Below are 21,687 nucleotides of genomic sequence, written 5' to 3'. Positions count from 1 at the left end.
TTGCTAGCCCAATAGTTGCGTATATTGCTTTTTTGTGTGGTACTGGGACTTGAACCCAGGAGCATTCTAACTCTGAGTTACACCTCCCAGCCCTAATTTTATTTTTTAGTCTGAAACAGGGCCTCACTAAGCTGCTGAGGCTCACTTCAAATCTGCGATCCTCCTGTCTCAGCCTCCCAAGTACTGGGAGTACAAGCTTATACCACTTGCACTCAGCTTGTATATTACCTTTGATAGTATTCAAAAGTGTGTGATTAGAAAAATAAAAACCCTCCTAGTTAATGGAAACTAGAAGACAAGTTCCCTCTCCTGATACAGTTTAACAAAAAAGTAAACAAATAGTTACAACAAACACCATTATCCTAAATGGAGAAACACTGGAAATAGTCCCTTTAAAACCAGCAACAAGACTAGAGTGCTTGTCATTACAGCTTCCGTACTGCTTGGAGATGCGTTGTAGAAGCATACATCCCTTTACAGGAATCCATACAAACCTTTCTCTCACATGTAACTCTAAAGAGGTATTCTCAGGTCCAATATAGATAAGTGTTCTGAAAAGGCAGAGCTCTCCTCCCCACCTTAAAATCATTGTTAAGTGTTTCTAAAAGTATAATGTTCAGCAGCATGGCACGCTTTCACCATCACTTAAAGAAGGGCAGGGGAAGGAGAAGTGTGATTTCACATAGTTAGCTGTAAATCCAGGTGTATTATCCAGGCTAAATATCATCTTGCTTTGGGACCAAGAAATTGAACTCATTTTGCCTTTTTTTTCTACAACAAACATAGAGCTTCAAGGGCTGATTTAGTGTCTAATTTCACTCATCTTATGATCCAACTGGTATTATACTGAATAACATTTGTAATTTGAATGTGTTATGTGAGTGAACTCTGCACTCCAAGGAGAACTAAAGAGACATTTTATGGCACTGAGATGACAATTTTAAAAAATCAATTTTTATTTTCATTTTTGAAAAAGGTACCAGAAATCCTTGTTCAGTTATGCCTTGTTCTGAAAATCCAACTGGGTTCTTTTCACCCACTGGACAAATGTTTGCTGGGTGTCAGGCACTGGGGACAGAGTAGAGGACAAAGATGCTGTCCTGTGCTTCCTGAATGTCCAGAACAAATCATTTTTATTTTTAATTATTTATTATTTAATTTTTATGTGGATCATATTGAAATTGGCATACATTCAGACTGTGCTTGGTGCCCTCTCCCCCTCCCAACAATGAGTGTCCAGATTAGCCATGCTACATTCATCCTTTTACACATATTCGGATGTAGCTCCTCCATTAATTAAACTCAGGCTTCTTCCTCTCCCATCCTTCCATTCTAGCTTTGCTGAGGTTTCCCCTCCATTATCTGGAGTCACTGTGGTATTCATAATACTCTGGTTTGAGCATATTAGAGAAAACATATGTCCCTTCTCTTTCTGTGCTTGGCTGATCTCACTTTTCATCTTCTTCCGAATGACATGATTTTGTTCTTCTTTATAGCTAAGCAGAATTCCATTGTGTGTATTTCCCATAATTTCGCAATCCATTTATCTGTTGATGGATACCTAGGTTGGTTCCATATTTTGGCAGTAAACACAAGGGACAGTTCAAGAGGTCCTAAAGTAAGGCTCCCCTAATCAGCCTATGCAACTTCCTTTTTGATCTAGAAATATGGTACTATCTTTTATATAGAAGAAAAAATTCTGCATGGATTTCTTCCCAGGCTGCATGTACTAGAGCTACACCTCACTCAGCCCTTCTTGGTAAATTCATTTATAAAAGGAACATTAGCTAACATTGCAAAGCACTTTGCAAAGGCCATTTTGTGTACACTATGTCATTAAAAATCCAGCAGTCATCACCACTATTTTGGGGGTGAGAATTTGAGGCACAGTGGCTCAGGGATACAACTTTATGAAAACTTCTAATGTGTCTGACTCCAAAGCCTCTATGAACATTTCCAGGATGTCTGTCTCATTCATTCACGCATGCCTATATTATCTCAGAGAATAGTCATATTTCAAGGAGAAGTTGGGATTTTATGTTATTCCTCTGAGTATATTCTGAGTGTAGTCTTTATCCATAGTCCCTAAACACCCTATTTCCTCCAACTATGTAATTCTGTGCAACTTAAATACAGATTGCCTTCTCAGCCTTTCTTTTCCCCTCATTACAGGTATGGTACAGAAATACTCAATGAGAAGAAAAAGTTTGAACAACTAGATTTCTTTCCAGTAGAACAGGCTAACATGTAAAAATGGAGAGTCCTGTCATGACCTGACTGGGGAGAAAGATGAAGTTGAGGCTGAAGAAGGAGAGGACAAGAACATTCATTCATTCATTCATTTATCCAACCATCAAATAAATATCTACTGAGCACTAGGAACTGAGCCCATGACACTAAACAAAACATCTCAGTGAGAGGGAAGGAAGACAGGATGACCTCTTGATTCTCCCCCAACACCAAAACTTTATCTTTTGCTGCTTTATTGCTTTAATATGAAAGTGCTTTAATGGCAACTAGTTGACAGATTAAAACAAAACTACATTGAATCCATATGTGAGGATAAAAATCTAAACCATATAGAGACTATTTGAAACATCAGAATTTTTTTTAAACTTTGTAGTAGGAAAGTCTTGGCAGAAAAGAAAAGCCTGATAATTTTGACCATTATAAAAATAAAACTTGCAAGCCGGGCATGGTGGCGCACGCTTGTAATCACCGCACTTGGGAGGCGGAGACAGGAGGATAGCGCAGGTTCAAAGCCAGCCACGCTGGCTTAAGAGACCCTGTTTCCAAATAAAAAGTATAAAATAGGTCTGGGAATGTAGCCCAGAGGTAGAAGGGCTTCCAGGAATCCCAGTACCACCACCAATAATAATAATAATAATAATAATAATAATAATAATAATAATAATAAAACTTGCATAGAAAAGAATATAAGTGATGTCACAAGTGAATGTAAAAACAAAAACAAACAAAAAAATGGAAATTATTTCTGTCTTATGTCACAAACAAATGAAAAATCTCCTTAAACTTTGAAGCACTTGTAGGAGTTGGGATGACAAAGACGAACAACCCAGTTGAAAATTCAGCCAAGGTCCTGGACAGATGGTTCATAGAGATAGGAACTCACATGATCTTTAAATGGATCTGAACAAAAAAAATTCTTGACCTCACTCTTAATAAGAGAAATCAAATTCAAACCACACCAGAAAATCATTTCTCCTGTCTGCTTGAGGAAGATGGAATTTGACATGAAATCTGTTGCAGAGACACGTAGGGGACCAGGCATGCAGGCCACTGTGAGTGTGAAATAGTACAACTCCTCTGAAAGTGTACTTACACTTTGACTCAACAGTCCAACTTCTGGGAATCGATTTAAGAGATATTCATAGAAGATCAGTTAAGCAAATTATGATACAGCCACACAATGTACGTGTGAAAAAGGAGGAAGGCTTCTGTGCATGGATATGGACATCTCCAGGATATATGAAGAGGAAGAAAGCAAAACAAAACTAGATGCAGGACAGTGTGCACTGTATGTTTCCTCTGGTGTGAGAGGTATTTGCATCTGTTTGGCTTATACAGAGGAAGACAGAGAAGACAAAAGAGAAAACAATTAAAATAGCTGCTTATATGGGACTAAGGACACAGAGATGGGGAAAGACATCTGGGTTCAAAACAGTAGAATCAAACCGGGTGTGGTGACGCACACTTGTAATCCCTGCCCTTGGGAGGCAGAGACGGGAGGATCGCGCTGGTTTAGGAGACCCTGTTTCCAAATAAAAATGTAAAAGTAGGTCTGGGAGTGTAGCCCAGAGGTAGAAGGGCTTCCAGGAACCCCAATACCACCAACCCCCCCAAAAAACAAACAACAACAACAACAACAACAAAAATAAAAACAGTAGAATCAAATTTTGAAAGTGAAACTTGAGGACAACTCTGAGGACCTCCTACATTGCAGAGGTCATGAGTCCTGAACATGACATTTGGTTTCCTAGTAGTTACAACCGTTGTTCTCAGGATAACAAAACGTCAAGCCCAGGGTAATCCAGCTTGGCATGGGCCCAGAGAGGGGAAGGAAGGCATTTGCTCAAGACCACCAAGTCTGTTTTGGTCCTAGACACATGCTTACTTCAAGTCAGTTCCCTGGGTTCTTCCACACATTGCAAAGATTTCATGGAGCGCCTTTAGTGCAATGAAGGTTGTCTGTATAGCTTCTGGTTTTCCTTACAAATACTGATGCTGTAGCCTTATCTCCTGAAGCATCCTCATCAAACTGAGATATCTGGAGGGCTCCAGGGAAAGGAACATCATGGATGAAATGGGTCAGAGTAACACATTACAGTATAAGAAAGGGCCTGGCAAACCAAGATCAGAGGGGGGTATGAATCTAAAAAAGTGGGGATTTCTATGGGGAAGCAAACCACCTGGGGGCAGCTGGGTGCCTAACCACCAGGCTTCTCTCTGCAGCTGGGCAAGAGTCAGCTGGGCCAATGGGAAGGATATTGCTCCCTTCTCTAATTCAGTTTCTCAAAGCATGAGTGGATTTATTCATTTACAGTAAAATTCCTGGTCTAATTAAAAGTGCAACTTCCTTCACCCGACATAACCTCCCTATATTTCAGGTTCCCAGGTACTTGTGTGTAAAAACAATGAGGCTGAGGGATAATTTGGGATTTTTTTTCCTCGCTGCAACAGTCAATAAAGAGGAAGGAGAGCACTGCTAGGCTTGTTTCAGGGACTTTAAATCAGTTCTGTCTCCCTTAGAATGAATTTCAACCACAGAAATTTCCCTTAATGAAACTGCACAGCCCTGGATAATTTATAAGGAAAGTTTACCTTTCCAGGGGTTTTAGCTTCATATCATGTTGGCCTCTCGTGATTTTAAAGTCTCTTTAGTCCCCTCCCTTACTCTCACATCCTAAGGCTTTAATTCTAGCACTGTTCCTTCTCTGGGCCCCTTGAGTATAATGCTCATATTTCCCAGAACTCCACAGGTTCAAAGCCATGCCACATCTACTGAAATATGTCACTAGGAGGCAATTAGGCGGCTTCTATGTGGCAGGTGGAACTAGTGTTCAGAAAAGCCCGCCTTATTCATCTAGGATCATTCGATTAATGGCATAGCCAAGTTGGAAACTAGGGGTCCTCGCTCTAAGATTAAGATTATGGGTATTCCTGATACACTCATCCCTGTGCCCCATGACTTTGGGTTTTGGCTTCCAAGAAGTTCCCTGAGAAGATTCAACTGCATGACTCACTGGACAATTTTTTTTTTTTTTTTTTTTGGCAAAACTCCAGGTGGCTGGTTGGGAAGGAACCTGTTCTTTTCTGAGCTTATCTGCTGCACTGTGTAGTAAATGTGCATTTCTGTGCTTCAGGAAAATCGAGGAGGAGCATTTGGGATTACAGAGTGCTTGAAATGGTCTCTTCCTTGGTCCTTAAAGTCTGTGACAAGGCATCATAGACAACGAGAAGATATCCACCCTTTCCCTCAACACTTTGAAGGTTTGCGCATTGTGTTCGCCTCTCAATCACTCTAATAATCACAGCTAGAAAGTTCTTTCCTGAATCCTGAGCCCTTCCTTTACTTCACCACCCCCTTCTTCATGAGAACCCTTTCTATTTACCCCAGTATTTTATTCCTGAGATTACTGTGGATCTTCCCTGTCTTAACCATTCAATGAGAACAGTTCTGACAAGGGACTCTTTCCAAATGTCGCTGTGTGCTTTTAAGCCAAATATAAAACTTGTTGGTCCCCAAGGAAACCCAAACACCTGTTGATTATATTTTTCCTCCTTTAAAAAAAATCTAATTGCAATTTACTTGCCTCGCCACAGCAGTGCGAGGATTAACTGTCCTCAGGTAACTTTCAAGTCTGTAAAGGATTTCTGCCTCCTCAGGGCACATGTTCTCTGAGAGAGACAGAACTGAAATACTAATAAGAGACTTAACTTGTAGCAGCCTCACACAGGCTGTGCTATGTGTTACCATTTCAGACAGTGGATTTCTTCCTCAACTTTTCTGATGAAGGCACTGGGAACATGATCAGCAGTCATGTCTGCAAGCCCAGCAGGAACGTCTTTTCCAAAGCCCTTTAGAGGAAGCGCATCTTACCCACCCAATTAGACAGCAGGTGCACCTGCTGGGTATGCAGGGGTATGTGGATGGTGCTGAATTTTTACACAAACATTTGACAGTTTCTCTGTCCCAATGAACATTTCTGATATCCACAGGTTAGTCCTCTCTTGGCTTTTTCTGGTCACTGAAGACATTTTGCGCTGGATTCCCCTTTGTTGCTGGGGAGTTGTCCTAGCCATTGTAGGATGGCTAGGACATCCTACATCAGCATCCCTGAGTTCCACACTCCAAATGGGAGCTCCTACCCCATTTATATGTATGAATGAACATCTCCATACATTACCACGTGTCTCCTGGGTGGGGGCACAGTCACACTGGCTTGATGGTCCAGTGTGAACTCTTGCTGTACTACTCAGATTAGGGTGTGATTCTGCCAAAATGTCACCCTCAATGCGTACAAGGTCCTGCAGAACTACCAGGGTCCTTGGAAGTGACTCTTCACCAGCCCCCTACCAAGTTTCACTTTGTTCTGCTCCCCCACACAAAGCGCAGAGACACATTTTCACAAATGAAACAGCATCCTGTTGCTTATTTCTTTAGTTTTAGATCGATGGCCTCATTTTCTTTCAGCTCTGACAGCCCAAGATTGCTCATTTGCATGATACTCAGTATCATTTGCTACCCCCACCTATGCCACATCGACCAAGGAGTGGCTTTTTAGTTTGAAATTCCACTTTGCAAGCTCCTTTTTAAACATTTTGGGTTGCAACGTGTTTAAACTCCAGGGGTGTAACACTGGGGGTGTTTTGGCAATGGTGGGGGTGTCTATCAAAGGGTGACAAACCCTGAGGGGGGCATCTCTTCCCTCCAAAATGTCTCATTAGGGTCCCCAGGCTTGGCCTCCGTCTCCTCTGTATCCCGCAGTCCAATTTAATTGAGCGACGGCCTCGCCACGGCACACTGCTCTTTCGACAGGAGGGTAAACTCATTCTGTCCATCATGACATTTGCTTTCTTAAGGGCCTCACCATATGCAGCTTAAATAATTAAATGCAGGTCACATCTATGCCTCTCCTTGCAAGCCTGTCTGAGGGCACAGTGGGTTCTTTCTGATGGTTAGCTTTTGGCCACGTGATTTCGAGAAGACTAGTCAGGTTTTGGTTTCTTTTGTTATTGTACATGACACTTCTCTCCCACTAGGAACCCCAACCCTCAGCATAGAGCAAATCCAGTGTGAACAGCTGAAAGAACTGTGGGTTTTCTGATGATGGATGAACAGTGACAGAGAGAATTCTGAGGCCTTGGTTCCTGCAAGGGTCTCAGAGCAGACCGCTTTTCATGTCTGTACGTCCCATTGCCATGCAGAAAAGTTGAATTGGAGACAAACCCCTTGTGATCTGGTGCATGTGTGTCCAGTCACCTGAAGCTAAGATGAGCTTGTCAAAACTACAACAGATCTTTAAAAATGATCCAGCCAGAGAGACATTCCAGAAAGGAATAACTCTTACCTGTAGTGTCCATTTGAAACAATAGATTTCTCCAGGGGGAACTCAGGGTGATTATGATGAGTTTGAATTTAGTTTAACCCATGCTGATTTTGCACATTACAGAGATTTGTCATCTTTAAGGAATGTGCCAGATGAACACTTTAAAACAGATGCAACTTTGTGTGAATTCTCTATAATATAGCAAAATCTGATTGCTCTATTAATAGCCAGAGTCCTTGGCCTTGAGAAAGCAGGGTGGCAGCATTTTTAAAATTCATCATCTCTGCATAATTAGTTGTGAATCTCTAAAAACTCGAGCTGAAGAATTAACCAGGAACTGGAGCAATCCTCCCTCAGCGTCCCTCTCAATATTGTTCCACAGTCATCATTTCCTTGCGTTTTTCTAATTACTGCAAAACCAATTGTTTTTAACTCAGCTGCCCTGGCTCTTTGTAATTTGTTGAGTGTAATTACCTTCAAGTAAAGAAAATGTACTTCTTGTTTGGGAAATTGGGGCTTGATTAGGTGAGCATCCTCAGGTGGCTTTGGGACCCTGGCTGCAAAGCTTTCGGTATTTCATCTGCCCACTGTGCTGTGAGAGTTTGGGGCTTGAAAAGGAGGAGGCCTTGTTGAAAGGGAGCCCCAGATTGTGTCCATCTACAGAGCCTACTGGGATTTTATTGGGAAAGAAATTTTATAAAAGCCAAAATGTACTAGGAATTTCGATTCCCAACTCTGAGGAGGCAGCAGTGAGGCCACAGGCAGTCATGCACATGTTTTTTTTCCCCCTCTTTGGAACTGGGGATTGAAGCCAGGAGTATTTTACTTCTGAGCTTTACCTCCAGTCTTTTTATTTTTATTTTGAGACATGTCTCGTTAAGTTACTGCACAATGGCCTTGAACCTGCAATCCTTCTGTCTCAGCCTCCCAGGCACTGCGATTATAGGGGTGTATCAACATGCCTGGCTAGTTTGGGGTTCTGATTGTCCCTTCTCTCATGTCTGATTATAAAATCTAAGGGGTGGGGATGTCTCATTAACCTGACTCCAGACCTCAGTGTCTAGAAATGGTTGGGCACAGTAGTTACTGAATAAACCAAATAAAGTAGTTTAAAAGTCAATTCTCCATTTTACTTTCTCTCTCTCTTCTGATTCTCTTTACTAACTAGTTCTACCTGGAGATTTTCAAAGAATACTGAAAGAACAAAAATTCTCAACCTTTATTCCTCTCCCTCAGAACAGGGATATTAGGCACATTGAAAATAAAAATGGTTATCTGGGATAATAATTACTAATTTGGGCAGAAAATATGAGAATCAAGCCAGGATGTATGGGATCTCTGAAACAAAACAAGAATTCTGATATGCTTCCATAAAGACTCATCCTTGAAGAGTAAGCTAAAATTTCACATCCTTGAGAACCACTGGAAACACAGAACCAACGCTGTATCCAGCTCAGACGTCAAAGGAGGAAAAATGACCTCAATGGATTTCTCTTTGCAGGTTAGCCGTTCTAGGCCTTTCTTCCTCCAGACAAGAAAAGGATCAGATAGATAACATAGGCGTGCATAAGGGGCCAACCAAGACCTTGATTGGCACAGCGAGTTAGTTGAGTTTTTATTTAGAGCACATTTGTTAAATATTTATGATGTCCCATGCCCTGCGCTAAGTTCAGATCATGAATGAGAATCAATCATGGCTCTAATGAGGGAGCTGAACATGCAAAGAAATAAGTATAACATTAAGGCAAGTGACAAAAATGAGTACAGGGTCTTACAGACAGAGGAGTAACTAGGCGATGGGGTGGGGAGGAAGGGATATCCTGGAAGACTTCCTGTAAGAGCTAAAGACTGAATTAAGCCTTAGAGACCAAATAGGGTTAGGTGAAATGCTAGAGAAGACTATAACATGAAAGCTACTCCAGGGAGACAGGACCGCGAGAGCAAAGATGTAGACGCCACCAGATGCCTCTTGTGTTCAGGACATAGCAGGCATTTTAATGATACATAAAGTTTAAGACAGAAAGTTACACACACACACACACACACACACACACACACACTGAGGCTGAGAGGAAAAGACAAGGCTTTGTGGTTCTTGTAAGAGAAGATTGGATTTTCTTTTTTAAATTTGCAAGATGACAATTTTAAAATTTTAACGTGTGCAAGAATTACCATTTTACTAGAAATATTTCAGAATACCATTGAATCAGCATTAATGAATTGGCTCATGAGCCAGGCATTCATTTATTCGATAAACAAAATTTTATTGAGATTCAGGTTTTGCATTAGGTTTGTTGGTGGAAGGGAGAAGGGGTACAGGAATCTGAATCCTTTAAGAGTCCATCAAGTAAATTTAGGTGTGTGAACTTTGAGAAAGTTACTGTTAGCCTGATTACAGTACTTGGTGCCCTCATCTATAAAATCAAGACAAAACATCTCCTTTATATATATAAAGTTCCTATGATGAATGTATGAGAAAAACTTATGAATAAAGATATCTGATCCTTAAAAATAAACTTGTCTGTCGAAATAGGCAAATTGAATTCAATAGAGTGGAATTTGAGTGATTCAATTGTGTGCAGTATTAAGGGAATATATGGGCTCAGTGAAGAATAAACATACAATAGATTCCACAGGAAAGCAGCAAAAAAATATACTTAATCCAGAAGGCCTCTGAGATCAGCAAATGCTTATGCAAATGAAGATTTAACCCTCTACTGCCTTGTTGCTAATGCTAAGGGGCACATAAATTTGAAGTACCTAGCTCTGCTCTCAGATCTTCCCATCGCAGTCCCAAGGCAAAAGGACAACCTGGTGTGCCCTCACTTTGCTCTTGCTGCCTCTTGGTTTTTTTTTTTGGGGGGGGTGGTACCAGAGATGGAACCCCAGGGGCATTCTACCTCTGAGCTATACCCCCACTTTTTTTTTTTACTATTTATTTATTTATTTATTTATTTATTTATTTATTTATTTTTGTGGGAATGGAACCCAGGGGCATTTTACCTCCGAGCTACACTCTCAGCCATATTTTTAATTCTTTATTTTGAAACAGGGTCTCATTGAGTCGCAAAGGTCCTCACTAAGTAGCTGAGGCTGTCTGCAAACCCTGATCTTCTGGTCTCAGCCTCCCAAATGCTGGGATTACGCCCGGCTCCCTTGGTTTTCTAAATCATCTTACTGAGGTATGATTGACACACAGAAAAGTGCACATATCTGATGTGGGCAATGGATGAGTTTGAAGTTAAGTACACACCTGAGAGACTGATGGAGAACCACTGCTGGGGTGTAAGCAAAGGAACATGATGGGGTTCCAGGGCAGCATGGACAACCTGCTGTAGGGGGATGGGACCAGCAGTGGGTTGACTGGGGCAGATAGTAGCAGTGTGCTGTGCAAACCAGCTGAGGCCTGGACTGAAGCCGTGATGGAGGAGCTAGAGAGGGCACAGAGTTGAGAGGATTCTGGGAGGGAGGACTCAGGCCTTGGGGAAAGCCAGAACATGCAGAGACAGACAAGCAAGAGTCGAGACAGCTAGCTTCATTGTTGGTATTCCTGAAAGAATGATGGGGCGTTCAGTTAAGATAGAGAACCTGGGAAGTAAAGCAGATTTCTAGAGAGAAGAAAAGGGGTTCGGTCACCAGGCAAATATTCTCTGAAACCCAGAGAAAAAACAATCCCTTTGGTTAACCAGCCTTCAGTTTAAACAAACACCCAACTAAACAACCATGCAGACATTCTTGCCCCCTGCTGCTTCGGTGGGGCAGGATCATGATGGAACTCAGAAAAACCAGTTTCAGCCACAAGAAAGACCATGTTGTTTTCCTGCATCTCCCCCAGACTCATCACCACCCACTGCAACACATTCTCCCGGTAACATTCCTGCCTGGTAGCGTCATCTTGGTCCCATCTGCTTTCTATACAGATGGAAACTGGTTGGTATAAGGATTAAGGAAGGTGGTTCCCCATCAGGAGAGAAGCCCAGCCCTTCCTCAGAAAAGTCATAAGTAAAAGTCCTACTTATTACGTAAAAGCCTACCTTCTCTCCCCTTACCTTTAAATGACACTTTGCCTTTGTGTGGATTAAAACACTGATCTATGAGTTTCCTTACCCGCTCCTCCTACTCTCTTGCTTAGAGAAATCTTTCTTCACTGCTGAGTAGGTATTTTATCTTGTTCTTATTTCCATAACTACAGGAGAAAAAAGAGATCCAATATGGGGGCAGAAATTGGTAAGACTTCAAGTTTGGGGTTTTGTCCAAGCTGGTAAGGTCAGTGTTAACAGTATGACCTGGAATCTACTCCAAGGACCATGTGACAAAGGCTTTGTCTTCACCTCAGTACTGTTGGGAGGTGGTGAAAACTTTAAAGGTAGAGCTTAATCCACCTCTTAGTGCCTTAGATCACTGGGGGTATGCCCCTGAAGGGGGCATGTGTATGTGTGAGGTGCTGGGTTCAATTCCCAGCAATGAAAGAGTAAAAAAAAAGAAGAGGATAGTGAGACCCTAGTTTCTTCTTCTTCCTCTCTTTCATGCCCAAGCCATGGAGTAAATAGTTTTGCTTTACCCTACACTTCCCACAAGGATATGCTTCCTCACCTCCATCCTCAAAGTAACAGGGTTGGCAGATCATGAACTGAAACCTTCTCTTTTTATGAGATAATTGTCTCAAGTATTTTGTTATAGTAATGTAAAGCTAACACAGTTGGTGATGATGGTGGTCAGTCAATAGAACCAGAAACCTGAGGGAGGTGTCTTGGGCAGAGATTCTTATTCTACTTTTAATGAACCAGGTTCAGGGGTTCACCCAGGGGTGAGGCTCTCTTCCCTCTCTCCCTGCATCCAGAGATGAGATGTACTGCTGCCACTCCACTCAGTATTGCCCTCATCCTACACTGGGTTCTATCTTCCACCTTCCTTCCTCTGTCTGCTGTGCATGCCTTTTCAGAGGCCTTGCCTGAGGGAGGGGGAAGGAAACAAAACATTTGTTTTGTCCATTTTGGCAAATTAAATTGGTTAGCTTTGTTGAAGCAAAGCCACAGAGTTACTTCCATCCACTCCCTCCCCTTCTGGGCCACCTACCCAGCTCCCAAATTCTCCTTTCACCACTGACTGCACTAATAACATGGACTCTAGGGACATTTAAAAAAATCAAGCTAAAAAAATAACTTTGAAACAAAAGATGTGCATTTACTTTAGTTTTTTAGGAGCCCATGGCAGGGTTTTAGCAAGTAGGTCTCTTTCACCACATTCCCTGTGCTGCAAAGAAACAAAGGAAACCAGGGTGAATAGAACACTGCCCCAACCAGAGAGAGCGGCCAGGGAGTGAGCAGGCTCCTTGGGTGGGGGTTGTAGGGCACAGGTGAGAGGTGGCTAGAGGACAGATTGCTGTTATCAATTGTCCTTCCCTGTCCAAGGGAATTTTCAAGGAACCAGGGAGAAAGGGCGTGTTATAGAAAAGGGCAACTATCTTGGCAAACACCCAGTAAGCTTCAGGATCTACTGGCAAATTCCATTTTGCAGGTGGAGATCTCTATTACAAACCCTGTTATTTAAAGAGGGAATGCAGGGCTAGGATAGCCTGTCTTGTGTTCATAGGTGTATGTGTTAAAAGCAAGTCAGAGCTGTGACCTAGGGCAATCGAATCTCCACCAGTGACTCAAGGCACATATTCCTTTCATTTTTCTTGTTTCTTCTTTTTTACACCAACTTTGCCAACAATTTATAACATAAGGTTAAGCCGGGTGTGGTGGGCACACTTGTAATCCCTGCATTCAGGAGGCTGAGACCAGAGAATAGTGGTTCACAGACAGCCTCAGCTACTTAGCGAGGCCCTTCTCAACTCAGTGAGACCCTGTTGAAAAAATAAAAAAGACTAAAAAATAGGGCTGGAGGTGTAGCTCAGACATAAAATGCCCCTGGGTTCCATCCCCAGTACCGCAAAAATAAAATAAAATAAAATAAAAAGATAAAATAATAAAACATCAGGGTATCCAAGTATGATGGCACACACCTGTAATCTCAGCACTTGGGAAGCTGAGACAGGAGGACTGCACATTCAAAGCTAGCTTTAGCAACTTAGTGAGGCTCTCAGCAACTGAGTGAGACCCTCTTTTTTTTTTTTGCGATATTGGAAATAGAACCCAGGGACATTGCACCTCTGAGTTATACCCCCAGCCCTACTTTTTTAGTCTTTTTATTTTTGAATCAGAGTCTCACTGAGTTGTGAAGGGCCTCGCTAAGTAGCAGAGGCTGTCCACAAACTGGGATCCTCTGGTCTCAGCCTCCTGAATGCTGGAATTACAAGCATGCACCGCCATGCCCAGCAGACACCCTCTTTTAAAATAAGCAGTATATGCTGGGCATGGTGGCACACACTTGTAATCCCCGCACTTGGGAGGCGGAGACAGGAGGATCGCGCAGGTTCGAAGTCAGCCGTGCTGTCTTAAGAGACCCCGTTTCCAAATAAAAATAGAAAATAGGTCTGGGAGTGTAGCCTGGAGGTAAAAGGGTTTCCAGGAACCCCAGTACCACCACCACCACCAAAAAAAGAATAAAATAAAATAAAAAAATAAAATAAGCAATACAAAAGGACTGGGGTATAATTCAGAGGTAGAATAAACCTGGATTCACTATATAGTACCACAACAACAAAGAAAAAAAAGAAAAAAATGTCAGTGGTCATGTGTCCAACCTAAACCTCCCTTTTTAGGGCTTGTTAGGAGCAGTGCACACACACAGCCGGGTTGGTGGCCTGCGGGGAGCACTTCTCATCCTGGTAGCACCAGCATCAGCTGGGGTGGCTGGTGCCCAGTTTGTTGTTTGCAGATGACAGTCTCTGGCAACAAGTCCACTTTTAAAGGCAGAGAACAGGCACTGTGGTAGAGGGAAGGACTGTCTACTGGCTTTACTGCTTATTGACCTCAGCATCTTCTTGTAAGGAGCACTATTTGCCCAGAAGATAAAGCCGCATAATAAAATAAGCCTGCTCCTCTCAAAGGAGGATTTGCTGTGGTTGAAGGGACTAGGATGAGAAAAGTGAATGTATAAAGGAAAGAAACTCATGGTGGTTCTCCATTTTTCAGGGAAACTAAAAATAGTTTGAGAAGCAAGTTTTCCATTCTCCTGGACCCAAAGCCATAACCCAGTGCTGCAACATTTGGACTGTGTGTTAAAATCTGAGCCTCTGAGTAAGCTCCCTCAGACGCAAGTACTCTCTCATTTGAATTCAGAAAATTTGTCTCAGTCTTAATCCTTTTCCAATACATTTCCAAATTGCCGTTAGATCATCCCTTCTCTTCTATTTCTATTTCCTCTGTCCCCACCCACTGGAACCCCACAGCCAGACGGAGGGACAGGATCAAACAGGAAGCCTGTGCCTCTTGTGTTAGTGATACACAGCATATAGACGCATGGAACTCCTACGTGATGTGAAGCAGTCCTTCAGTCTTGGGACTGGTTGCAAGATGCCTAGCACATGCTTTGGTCGCTTAGAGAAGCGGCATAGTATTTACAATGCTCTCTACACATCCTCCCTTATGTGATGCAAATAGTTGCTATACTCTATTCTTTAGGGAGTAACAGCAAAGGAAAGTTCATGTACATGTTCAGTACAGATGCAATTTTTTTCCCCAGTTACTTTCGATCTGTGGTTGGCTGGGTCTGTGGATGGAGAAACCAGTTTTGGAGGGCAACTGCACGCTCTTCACTTAGCTTCTATGACTCCACACTTCTATGACTCCGTCCGCCTCCCTCCTCCCTGTGTGCTCCCGTCAGTTGTCTCCTTTGCTGTGTCCGCCCTTCCTCCTGACCTTGAGGTAGAAGGACAGGGGTCTCTTCCCCCTCATGATCTCTTTTCATTCCATGGCTTTAAAATGTGTTCCCACTCAATTTCACATATCCAGACTGACCTGGCCTGAGCTCCACTCTCGCCCAGTTCATTGCCTCTCACCACCTGCACTCACAGGTTTCATGACACCTCAAATGTAGCTGCCCACATGAAGCCTACCTCGGTCTCCCTGGCCTCCAACTTCCGCCTTCCCCATGGCAGTGCCCAGCACCTCTAGGACTTGATGCTGACAGACTCCATCCTGCAGTCAGCCTGGCCACTTGCTCTTTCACTACCACCTCATCTGTTACTGAGTCTGGTTGGACTTTAATTAAATTAGGAGTCAGGCTATTCCTGTGAACTGTATATGTTTACTTATTCATTGTATCTGTTATATGATGGAAATCTCTGTCCATTTACTGACCTCTGGAAAAATGACCCCAGGAGGTCTTCAATAAATATTTGCTCAATAATGAATAAATATCTTTAGAGAGCTAGACAGGTGTAGGAGTCTTTCCTGATGGGCAGAGGATGGCTGGTGCGGCAACTCACTGTGGGCACACATTGAACTCAAGGAAGAGCGTGAAATAGAAGCTCACCTGGTCCCAGGTGTCCTCACTGGGCAAGCCCCTAAAAATGGTCTCTACATCTCCTTCCTTGTTACAACTGGAGAGACACTGAAGAACCACAGAAAGCCAACAGGATGACTGACTAAAATATCAGGGGCATTTGCCACCTGCTTCTTGGTGAATGCAATGATTTGAATATGGTTTTTCCCCACCAATACTCTTTATTGGTGCTTGTTTCCAATGCAATGGTGTTGAGAGGTGGTAGGGCCTTCTTAAGAATCATTTGGAGTTATGATGGATCTGCACTCATGAAAGGATTACTGTAGCTCTTGAGGGAATGGATTAGTTATCATGAGAGTGGATGGTTATAAAGCAAGTCAGCTTCTTCTCTTTTGTCACCCCTGTTCTGCATATGCGTTTCCTTCATTTCTACCATGAGATCCTCATTAGAAGCATACTGGGACCATGCTCTTAGGCTCTGGAACTGCCCCAAGTATTCTGTTATAGCAGCAGAAAGCAAAGACTGTAAGCCTTTGTATGATTCAACCATTGGTTCTGTTTCTTTGATAACTCTCAAGAAGCAAGGAATAAAGCGATGGACTCAATAAAGGGTGAATCAAGAACAAAATTATGTGATTTGTAGGAAAATGGATGGAACTAAAGAAAATGGAACTAAATTAGATTATCCAGTCTCAGAAAGTCAAGGGTTGTATGTTTTCTCTCATATGTGGAAGAAAGAAAATAGGAAACGAAGGGGACTTTAGATAACTGAGATGAGAGGTCGAGGTCAGTAAAATAGTGGAAGGAGATTGGGGGAGGGAAGGGAAAAGGAAGATTTGATGAGGGAAACAGTTCAAACAATTCTCTGTATCTATCTCTCTATAGCTCTATATATTCCTTATATAGATATAAAATGTCCCTTAAAGAGCTCACTTATTAATATTTAGAGCTGATATAATCGAAGGTTGTAATCCCAGCACTGAATAAAGCCATTTTAATGGACTTATCAGGGTCGTGGCCAAGACTGGTAGAGTGTGGCTGAGGGGGCTATGTTCCTGTGGGTGTGGCCTTGGGGACCTTATAAATGGTCCCTCCTCCCCCCTTTCTCTCTCTCTGTCTTCCGGCCTCCATGATGTAAGCCGTGTCCATGTGCTCTCCCTCTCCACTTCTTGCTGCTGTGCCCTGAGATCCTCAGTCCCAAGCCTCACATGGACTGAACTTGAAGCTGTAAGAAAATAAATCTTTCTTCCTCTGAGTTACAGAGATTATAGCTTCCTCTAAGTTACAGAGATTATAGCTGTGAGAGTGCTGACCAGAATATCTATATATGAAGATATCAGCACCAGTCTCACTAGGTGTATGGTTAAGGAGGGGCGAGTGAGGAAGGATCTTTAAAAAAACACACCAAATGCTGTGTGAGTGAACATTGATATCATTTGAACCTCACTATGATGTATAATTACAATGCACCAATAAAATATAAAAGATTCAATGTGGTCCCCACACTTACTAAATAAAATCTCAATTAAAAAATTAATGGACTATTTTTATATGCCACTCTTATCCCACTCCATTACAAATGCAAGACTCTGAAAATGGAAAACACACAGGTTGCCAGATTACATTTTTCACTAAAGCAATACATAAATCTTGTCTTAAAAAAGAAAATTATGATTACATCATATAATCTCTAAATTAGTATTTGTGGAAAAGTTGATTAATAGGAAAGAATGACTTTCCATTATTAAGATATTACTGACAACCCAGAGCATGTTAGAGGAAGAGCAGACCCCAAATCACATTTGTGTTAGGGGCCACCTGTCCTCATATCTCTCAGGAAGTGCCATCTGTACACACACATTTTTAAATGCCAGGGCATGCTGATTTTTCTACTGCCAACTCTGATTCAAAGAAAAAAAGACAGTTAGGGAGTTTGAACCTCCCGAGCAAACCTGGACATAATGGTGCAGCTAACAGGTCTGGAGCCATAAAACATGATGCTCGCAGAGAGCCCGGAAAACCCATCCATGGCTCGCTGGATGATTTAACTTGCCAAAGCATGTAGTTAAGACCAAAGTTATTTTTACAGATATTCCTTTATTATTGAGATAAGTCAACTGGAAGCTGTTTTAGAGGTGCCAGATCTGGAAATAAAGTCCTTGCAGACTTCACTGTAATGTCACGAAGATTATACCAAGAGACAAATTGATGCGCATAGACAATGTTCTGTACATACCAGAAAATTAGATCTCCAGAGAGACATGGAGCGAAAATGTAAAATCATGATGGGTGGGGCCGAGCACAGGGAAAAGCACAGTGAGCAGCTGCCCAGGGAGAGGAGCCCACACATCCAGGGTGCCCGCGCGCGTTACCTGGGCTGGCGTTCTGCACTGCTTCCACTAACTTTCCCCTTCCAGCTCCAAAACCATTATTTTCATAGTCCGGGTCACTGTCACTATCACTGCTACCAATGGCAGAGTATGCACACGTTCTGGGCACCTTGTCCTGAATGAGTAATATGAGACTGTTAGGACCATACACATGAATCAGAATGGGGCAGGGCATCCAGTAAGCATGTGAGAGGGTTCACATCTGGCTGACTGTGTGCACAACTCCATTCCTGCTGCCCAGCCTGCCCTCCACCCACGAATGACTGTTCTGTTTGTTTATCTGCCTCCCATAGAGATGGCACAGTCTATTTAAATACCAGGGCTGCAGAAGTGATTCTACAATATTGAAGTCATGACAGGCTTTCTGCCTTGTCCCAGGCTTGGGCATGACACTCTAATCAACTAATCTACATTTTTGTACAGTTTTCTGTAGGGTCTTGATATTATGAGAAGCTGTTACAAGCTTAATGGCTTATTTGGTTAACTGATCTCATCATTGGTGTACAAGTATCAAAAAGTATTAACAACTGAACCTTGGGAACTAAAGAAGAAATGTTTGCCTAAATTTATAACTTTCTCCCACCCCCAAAAGGAAGGTAACCTTTACAAAAGTAAGCAAGTGTGGACTCTATATAATTCTCCAATCCACAGACAGTTCATGAGTCGAGGGGCTCAGTTCCCCTCCTGCTCATGAATACACATAGCCTGACCCCAAAGATGTCACTCAATTGCTGAAGTGGTTGACACTGCCTGAACAATTTTTCTCTTCATGCACACAAGTGGAATACTGGATTTGGGGCCATGACTCCTGTGTGGTGAGTCAGGGGTGTTTGGAGCTCTCTTTGATTTTGTAGACTGTTGTTTTGTAGAGTCTGATTTTGTAGACATCCCACCTATCCTAGATGGCTCAAGTAAATAATTAGAATAGGTCCAGTTCATTTGAGAGGGTGTCATTTAATTGGGAATTACACATTGTAGTATATAAGTTTTCTCAGATAAGGTTGTAAATTCAAGCATTCAATCATTTCTCTTATTCTTTAATTTTTTTATTTACTTTCCTACTCATTCAACAAGTATTTATTAAGTACCAACTTGGTGCCAAGCAGTATGCTAGGTTTTGGCATAAGAGTGATAGATACTATACATACTAGTCACCGAGCAGAGATTATGTCCATGAAGGATAACGAGTCTACAAACTGACTTCCAGGGAACCCTGTGTCCAGAGTTCCAAAAAGACCCCAGGAATGCTTCCTGGGTATGATGAGACACAAACCTTCATCCCTCTCTTCAACAAATACTAACTGAACCAGACACTGAGCTGGGTTGTGGAGATATAAAGTGAATTCTTGCTTCCAGCCCTCTCTACCTAGAAGCCAGTGAGGCAGGCTTCGAGGAGACTAGAGGAGTTTCTCCAGTCAAGTCAGGATTGCCCCTGGCAAAGCTGGTGCAGGATGAGAAGAGATGTGTGACTGGTGGACGTGCCTACTGTGGCCATTGTATGTAGAAGGAAGACATCCCTTATGGGCGCTCTCTCTCTCTCTCTCTCTGTCTCTCTCTCTCTGTCTCTCTCTCTCTCTCTCTCTCTATATATATATATATATATATATATATATGATTGAATATATATATAATATATATTATATATAATATTTAATATATATTATATATATTATATACTTTATATATATAATATATATTTTATATTTGTTTTCTTGGAATTACTCAAACACCTTTGCCATAACCACCAAATGTTGGGTCTCATCTGGTCTCCCACCTCCAATTCTGAGCATCTTTTGTGGTATTTTTCCAGTTCCCCAAAGCAAGTTCAAAATCCTTTGGGGAAAAGGCAAAAATATTTTGCCAAGTGTGTTCTCTGGGGCAGCAACAACATCAGAGAACTGAAAATATGTAGAAATGTTTGGGTCCCACTCCATATATACCAACTCAGACACTGGGAGACACATGGCACCATGTGTAGCTCTCCGGATGATTCTGATCAGCTCGAGTTTGGGAATCACTGATCAGGAGAAGCCTGAGCAGTTTCAAGTTTAAGGTGTGATAGAATAAATAGAACAGTTTACTCTTTTGCCTGCCACACTCACTTCCTGTGGAAGCAGTCATTCTAAAAACTAGACATGGATTCATAGAGCCCAGTTCCAAACTCAGGTCTAAAGAGCTTTACCTCAGACCCTTAACCTGGTCCAGCATATTTCCGGAGTTGGTATCCTCTGCTGTAAGATAGAGCTGCGGGTCTAGAAAATCTAGTCTTATTGGTCCCATTCTCATTTCCACACTGAGGTTCTCAAGACTGAATGAAGACTCAGCTGCACTGGGTGGAGGAGATCTCAGATGTGAGGAGTCTTGACAGTTCCTCAATATGGTAGAAATTCTAGCAAAAATGGAGGTGGGGCTCCTTGGGAGAGTCCAAGGTAGCAGAAAAGAGAAGAGTTGAGGAAAGGCTGGAAGCTCTGGTAACTGACCCATATATTCTTCTACCACCTCACACCAGGTTCCACCAAAGCGTGGGTAGGAGATGAGATAAGAAACAGTGAGTGGCCAGAAGAGGTAATGAGGTGGGAATGGCAAGCAAACCCAGGGGTGAATGAAGAGCCCTGAGCTCCCCCTGGATCCAGTCGCGTGTCAGGAGGCCTATGTCTGCCTTCTCAATGTGGATAAAAGACGCATGGTAAAAATGATGGGACTAAGAAACTCAGGTATCACCGACCCTAGCAAGTTGCTTGACCACCCAGGTCTCAGTTTATCCATCTATAAAAGGAACCGTATTATACCTTATGCTTTCCTTATCTGAGAGGAGCAAGGTAAAGATTAAAGTAACTGCTGAGATAATGAAAGAAGCAAAACTTTCTCAATGATGCCTTTATGGCATGGGAGAGCAAATGCTTGCTCCACAGTGTGGAATCAGGGGAGGGCATTCTGATGTGTATCTCAGGAGTCTGGGTGGACATCAGAAGCATGCTGAATCCCTCAGAACAAAGGTCCCAAGCACCCATCACGTTCCCTAATGATTATCTCAGGGGAAAGGCTGAGCCTTGGTTTCACTCAATAAACCAAGAGCACATTTGATTTAAAATGACATCCCTCACTAAAGTGTGAACAGAGTTCACTTTCACCATCAAGACCAACAGGTGGGCAGCACGCCTCCCTTGGCTGCCTGCTTACCTGGGTCTCAGCAGCAGCATCCTGGCTCCCCCAGTCTGGAAGTGGCTCATCTGCCATTGTATCTTCTGTGTACGCGAATGATGAGCAAGTCTGAGGCTTTGGCCCTGCCTCATTTTGTGTTTGGAAACTGGTCCTTCCTAAATAAGGAAAAAAAA

At 42.5% G+C, this 21,687-nt stretch overlaps 1 protein-coding gene across 1 annotated transcript in view; it reads right to left on the bottom strand.

The window, feature by feature from the left end:
* Window positions 1–21,687, bottom strand: part of NCKAP5 (NCK associated protein 5) — a gene marked incomplete at both ends in the record, with an annotated part of 891,793 nt that overhangs the window by 42,247 nt on the left and 827,859 nt on the right. The window contains one exon of the mRNA XM_080689066.1: window positions 21,533–21,669. Coding sequence (XP_080545192.1) covers window positions 21,533–21,669 — 137 coding nt within the window. The remainder of the gene's footprint in view (window positions 1–21,532; window positions 21,670–21,687) is intronic.

Source organism: Muscardinus avellanarius (assembly GCF_963383645.1).
Source record: "Muscardinus avellanarius genome assembly, chromosome: 2".
NCBI classification, from domain to species: domain Eukaryota; kingdom Metazoa; phylum Chordata; class Mammalia; order Rodentia; family Gliridae; genus Muscardinus; species Muscardinus avellanarius.
This window is presented reverse-complemented; position numbering and strand designations above follow the sequence as displayed.